The sequence below is a fragment of the Carlito syrichta genome, unplaced genomic scaffold, assembly GCF_000164805.1.
Source record: "Carlito syrichta isolate Samal-C Ts95f unplaced genomic scaffold, Tarsius_syrichta-2.0.1 Scaffold107889, whole genome shotgun sequence".
Classification (NCBI taxonomy): domain Eukaryota; kingdom Metazoa; phylum Chordata; class Mammalia; order Primates; family Tarsiidae; genus Carlito; species Carlito syrichta.
Window position 1 is genome coordinate 597,526 of NW_007051985.1, and position 6,796 is coordinate 604,321.

General features: G+C 45.5%; 1 protein-coding gene across 1 annotated transcript in view; it reads left to right on the forward strand.

The window, feature by feature from the left end:
* The window catches only part of LOC103270091, a 51,263-nt gene that overhangs the window by 2,271 nt on the left and 42,196 nt on the right, over nt 1-6,796 (forward strand). Inside the window, exons 2-3 of the mRNA XM_021717060.1 lie at nt 4,295-4,361; nt 4,818-4,892. Of these exons, the coding sequence (XP_021572735.1) occupies nt 4,295-4,361; nt 4,818-4,892 (142 nt within the window). The remainder of the gene's footprint in view (nt 1-4,294; nt 4,362-4,817; nt 4,893-6,796) is intronic.

Here is a 6,796-nt window from a genome sequence, read left to right on the forward strand (position 1 = left end):
GCGCACTGTAATTCCGGCTACTCGGAAGGCGGAGGCGGAAGGATCGCCGGAGCCCAGCGGGTCGAGGCTGCGGTGGCCGGGAGCGGCCACTGCACTCCAGTCTGGGCGACAGAGTGAGACTCCAACTCAAAAAAATAAAAAATAAAAAATAAAAAAAAGAAGTTCCTGTTGTTTAAACCACCCAGTCGATGATATTTTTGTTAGGGCCACCCCAGAAAACTAATATACATCCCAAGTAAGGAAGACTTGGCAGGCATTAAGACCCTCTTAGAAGGACACACAGGAGATCCTGGGGTTAAACAAAGTTGGCAGCTCCTACCACGAAAATCCAAGAGCCCTAAGAGATTGGAAAGAACAGCCACTGATGGAAGAGCATAATCAGAGAGAAATGAATAGAAACTGTCCAAAGGAAGTACGTGCTACCTAGCAACAGATACACAAAGTGTAGAGAATAGGCCAAACAAATAGCTCTAAAAAGGATGTGGTAGTGGAAGGGGAAGTAATCAAAACTAGGAAAGCGAGAAAGTATGAAAAAAACCAAACAGCGACTCAGCTGGAGAAATTACAGTACAAAGTTAAGAAAGTGCAAAAACATGATAAGGAAAGCAAAGGTGAGGAATGAAAAGATTGCGAGAGAGGCTAAGATAAATAATAAGGCATTTTTCAAGTACAGAAGGAACAAGAGGTCAGTACAAGAGCCAATGGGGCCTCTAAAAGCTGGCAGAGGCAATTTATTGACAGAGCGTGAAGACATCGCTAAAAAATATTAAAAGGCTTCCTCCCCCCTCCTCCTTGCCTCTCTTTTCACAAAGGAAGATGGGGACATATGCCGGAGCAGACATAAATTTCCCAGGAGTGGAGAAAAGACATATTGAAGGAAATCAGGATCGTGTCAGCACAGGTGATCAAGAAATTAGGACATCAGAAAAATGTCTGGAAATCTAGAGCCAGGCCAGAGCATCCTGGAATGAGGGACACAGAGGCCAGCAAGTCCAAGGCCAGAGCCAGAAGGGGTTGCACACGGGTCCACAGTGCACCAGCGCAGAAGGCCACGGCCCACGGATGAGGGTAGCAGGAAGCAGTCTTGGGCCGTACCTGTCTGTTCACCCTGTAGATGAGTCTTCATCTCTGATACAGAGAACAGATGCAAGATTTTATCGGGCCTTTATATCCAAACGGTTGCCATTTGATGGGCACTTGGTTTTTGAGAGTACTCAGCATTTCTTAGGCAGGGCTCGGTGGCCCAATCTGTAATCCCAGCTCTTTGGGAGGCCAAGGCGAGTGGATTGCCTGAGCCTGCAGGTTTGAGACCAGCCCGGGCAACTTGGCGAGACCTTGTCCCTACAATAAAATTAAAAATTAGCCGGATGTGGAGATGCTTGCCTATAGTTCTGGCTATTTGGAAGACTGAGGCGGAAGGATCACCGGAGCTCAGCAGGTTGTTGCAGGGGAGGCCATGGATTTGCCACTGCACTCCAGCCTGGGTGACAGAGTGAGACTCCAACTCAAAACAAAACAAACAAAAAAAGAGTACTCAGCATTCCCTAAGTGTTGGGCAAAAGTTTACTTTTTCCCATAAGAATATTGCAGATCTGGGGCAAAAGACCTGGATTCAAGTCAAGATTGCCACAGACCAGCCTGGGATTTCAGGCCTGTGACTGAATGTCATGGTGATGTAAGTGTCTTAGTACTACCGTGGCGGTCAGCATTTTTTCACTCCAAAACACATCATGATTCTGGAAAGAAATCATTAACTCATCCACCAGTCCAACGATGCTATCGAGGGCTTTTAATGTGCCAGACACCATTTTAGGCTCCAGGCAGGGAGAAGTAGTAATCATGCATCCTTGCTCTCATGGGACTGACATTCTAGTATGGGGAGAGAAAGAAATATAAACAAGATCATGTCAGAGTGATGAGAACTTGGGGGGAAATGCTCAGCGATGCAAAGCCCTGCTCCTGTTGGTGATCAGGGTAGGTGACACTGAGACTAAGTCAAGCTCTTGGTCTTGTATGCAGAGAGAGGAAAATAAATGGAACCAGAAACCGCCAACATTTTATCTTAACACAGTAGTTCAGTGGGGAGTCAGATTTCATTTCAGACATGCTTATCGAGCACCTACTAGTTTCAGGGCATAAGCAAAATAAATCCTACCCTACCCTTGTTCGACACAAACTCATGGTCTTTACTTTGAATCACACTATTTCAAAACACCATATTTACTGGATCAGGAGAAAAGCTTTTGTGGTGATTTTTACAAGAAACGAAGCAGAAGCAATTATATTTCATTTAGGAATACTAGACATAGATGATCACTTTTTCTAGTACCTGAACCTTCAGATATTTGTCTAAGTAGAGCCTTAAATGGAGCTGCATAGAACAAGAAGCCGGGCAAGAAAGGGAAGAGGAGAAAGAAAAACATTCTGGGTGGAAGGACCACAGGAGCCAAGGACTCACGTCTAGGGTGAAAAGAAATGCTGGTGCCGTGCAGGGCCTGGTGGGCCGTGCAAGGAGTTTTGTGCTTAACTGAGAGCAATGAAGATCTGTTGAAGAGCTTTGTGTCAGGAGGTGATATGATTAGACTGACGCTGTAGAGTAATCACTAATGTTGGAAACTGGAAGAGAGGTATGTAAATCTATTAGGAATTATGAGTATCTTGAAATTGACAGTGACTTGGGCAGAGTGGCAATAGACGTTGATGGAGGGAGTTTTGCAGATTTTAAATATGTCTGAAATATGAAGATGACAGAAGCTTGAAGGTGGCTTGTATGGTGTGGGGACTGGGGTGGAGAGAGAAGGTAGGTTGAAAGGGAAGGTAGAGCCTTGGGAGAGTCCTAGGATTCTACCTTGAGGAAGAGGAGGGATTCACTGAGCTGGGAAACACTGGAGGCATTGGGGAGATGGGAAGATCACGAATTTTGTTTTGGGTGTGTTGACCTGTTTTGGGTGTGTGGACCTCAAGGCCACCACTGAGAAACAAGAGATGTCAAGGAGCGATTTAGATGCATAGGTCTGGAGCTCAGAGAAGTTTGAACTGGATGTAACTGAAATCATGGGTGTTATTTTTGGAGGAGGTCCCTAGAAACACCCTGAGAAGAGAGGTCATGCAAAAGTCACTTATTAAGGCAGTGTTTCCTGAGGAGACTGGTCAGAGAAAGGGGAGCAGAACACGGGAGGGGAAGAAGCCCATCAAAGGGTGAATCTCAGGTGAAATCCCTGCAAAGGATAGGCTTTTGTCTGATCTCCAAGGGAAACTCTCAGGAGTAAGTCAGGCCTCACTGCTGCCCCAACCACCACAAACGAATCTTTCTGGGAGGGGTGTGCAATCTCCCAAGCAATTCCTGAGGGCATCCCTCTTCTTCCTCCTCCCCCTCCTCTTCCTCCTTTTCCTCCTTTTCTTCCTCCTGGGGCTGTAGGTGCAGCTGAAAGAACACCGCAGCTGGTAGGGGGGCTGGGCACAAAAACACTGAAAAGACATTCCAGGGCAACTGGGCAGAGTGCTGACACCCTCACTATCGAGGTGGACAAGATTGCCTAGGGGACAGAGTGAAAAGAAAAGATCGTCAATATACGAGCCTCCAACATTGTATTGACTGATTAGAACAGAAGCTGGGAGAGGACACTGAGGCGGACTGTTGTTTGGCAACCACCCTACACAGAAAGCAGAGAAGTATATTATGCCCATTTTAGAGATGAGAAAATCAAGGCTTGGAGAGGTTAGAACTTGAACACAGAGCTCCTGACTCCAAGCATAGTGCTCCTTCAGATGCAACAAGGGAAGGTTTCCCAGTGCTCAAGGGGCCCAGTAATTGAGGGAACTGGTCTTTTGAAGGTGTTTATAGGTGGTCATGCTCATGGTTGAACGCTTGCCTTGCCAGATTCTGAGAACCAAGGAGGAGAAAGGAGGAAGAGAGGTTCCTTTTTCAGCAGACCTAAAAATCTCCCATTTTGGAGGCCAAGTTATCAAAGACCCTGAGATTGTTATTTTATGTGTGTGAGGCAGGAGATGGGAAAGAGAGGTTTGGAACACTCAGCCCAAGACCTTGGCTTTGAATAGCTAGCAGCCGGGTGGGAGGGGCACCCCCACCTGCACCCCAGGAGTCAAAGGTGGTTTCAGGGAGGGCTTAGAGCAAATGTGTGAGAGTCTCAGTTGTGCAGAGCACAGACCCCAGCCCGCTCTTGGTCTACCAAGCTTCAAGTTTATTTTCTGCCTCTGGGGAAGTTGCTGTTGACTTTGTCCATTAAGCAGGCTTGCCAGATGTCTGCTGACCCCAGACTCCTTCTCCCCCAAGGAAGTCCCACTGCCTCGGAGATCAACAGAGGTGTGCTGGTTCCCAGGGCTTCCCCAGTCCCGAGGGAGTATGTCTAGGGTGGAGAGGGCTCTGGGCTGGGACGGAGGGGTATGCCTGGGGGACACAGAGCGTGACCCTCCGTTTGCTGACTCTCTCTGTCTTGAGGAGCAGTGAGGAAGATCAGAACTAAGAATACTGCCCCCTGAATTGTCTGGGATTAATTAGGAGAGTGATAATGCACAATGTGTGCCTAGTATGAAAATGAGTTACAGTCTCATTGCTAATATAGCTGGATGGGTAAATACTTTCTATAAAACAAGGCCACTTCTCAATAAGCCAGAGGTCATTAGATGTCATTAGACATTGCATAGGGTGCCTTAAGCCAACCTTGTATTTGCAAAGAATTCCTACTGATTTACTAGAGAGTGAGAGCCAGCAAATCAAAGACCTTTTGCCCAGTTTAGCAAATAAAATGCAAAGGCCCAGCATGATGCTGGTGTCTATTATTATTTTTTTCTTATAGAAAATATTTTCCGTAGAATTGAACACTAATGTTAAAAGTAAAAAGGGGGTGGGGAAGAAAAAACCTAAAACCAATGTAAATTGGAAGCAAACTAGTATTCATTTCCTGTGGAGGAATTTTATATTTTTTAATGGAGTTACTGTGGCTTTTTATTTTAGTATAAGGTGAAGAGTCAAAGTATGAGGATTTAAGGCTTCCAAGTGTGTGCAGTTATATGAACAGACCCTTAAATTTGCCAGCACGCCCCAGGCATTGCTCCTGCATAACTAATGTGTCCCTCGCCAGGGCCAGGGCGGAGGGCCCTTTGACTCCCCTGGAAGTTATGCAGGGATAGGGGAGTGTCAGGAATGCAGGATTAGGTCCCATAATTGAAGCTGTCATTAGCTGAAGAGGCAGGCAGGCTCGTGAGCCTTTCCAAGTTTGCATTTATTATGGGATGAAGATGCAGCTCCTTTGGTATAAAAGGGGTGGAGGGGATTTCTGCAAGCTGGCAACATTCCCCACCCGCGCCCACCCCCCTTTTTAAGTTGGCTTGTTCTATGACATCCATTGGGCTCTTCTTCGTAGATTCCAGACATGCTGAAATCGTCCTTTAGAGGAAGCATTCCCCTGAAACAACACAAGATTAGAAAGACCTTCACAATGTTAGATTTGCTTTAACTTTTGAGGACCGCCTGCTGGAAGCTTCTGAAAGTATTCCCATTCTGTGTGCAGCCACAGACAGTATTGACAAATGGTGAGGATGACATATTATTTTTGTAAATTACAGGTGGATACAGCAATGCCACTTAATCAGACCCTCCTCGCTGAACGATGAGAACAGAGACCCCGGCCAGGGCTGAGCACCTTCCTAAGGCATGACCAGGCCAGGAGGAGGACATGTCTTAGGGTTCTGAAGAGAACGGATGACTTGTGATTGTCCCTCATGTACACGCAAGCCGCATTCTAAGTTCGTCTATGCTTATTGATTGATTGATTGATTTTTTTGCCGGGTGGTAAAGAACACATCACATGACAGGTATCACTGGAGTCATTTTGAGGTGTACAATTCAATGGCTTTAAGGGCATCCACACTGTTGTACAGCCATCGCTCCCGTCCATCTCTAGAACTTTTCCATCATCCCGTACTAAAACTCTGTACTCATTAAACAACAACTCCTTCCAGCCCCTGGTTCCTGTGTCCCTGTAGCCCCTGGTAACCTCGACGGTACTTTCCGTCTCTACAAATTTAACTACCTCAGGTATCTCATCTAAGTGAAATCACACGACGCCTGTCCCTTTGTATCTGGCTGATTTCACGTAGCAGCGTGTTTTCAAGGTTTGTCCACATCGTAGCATATCTCAGAATTCCATTCCTTTCTCAAGCTGCATAATGTTCTGTTGCGTGTATATACCACATCTTGTTTATCGGTTCATCCACTGATGAACATTTGGGCTGCTTTCACCTTTGGGTGATTACGAATAATGCTGCTGTGAACACGGGTATATAAATATTTCTTTCAGACTCTGCTTTCAGTTCTTTTGAGTATGTGCCAAGAGTGGAATTTCTGGATCTTATGGTCATTCTGTTTCTCATTTTTTTGAGGATTTTCCATACTGTTTTCCTTAGCAGTCGCAATATTTTACATTCCCACCAACTGTGCACAAGGTTCCAATTTCTCCACATCCTCACCAACACCTGTTATTTTCAGTTGGCTTCTGTTGTTGTTAGTAATCATCCAAATGGGTGTGAGATGGTATCTCACTATGGTTTTGATTTGTATTTTCCTAATGATTAGTGGTGTTGAGTGTGTTTTCATGTGCTTGTGTACAAATATCTGTTCCAGTTCCCACTTTCAATTCTTTGGGGTATACCTTTAAAAGTAGAAGCACATCCCATTCAAATATTGAAGTAAGTGCTTCAAGATCTTTCTGGGTAATTCTTTTTTTTTTTTTTTTTTTTTTTGAGTTGGAGTCTCACTCTGTGCCCAGACTGGAGG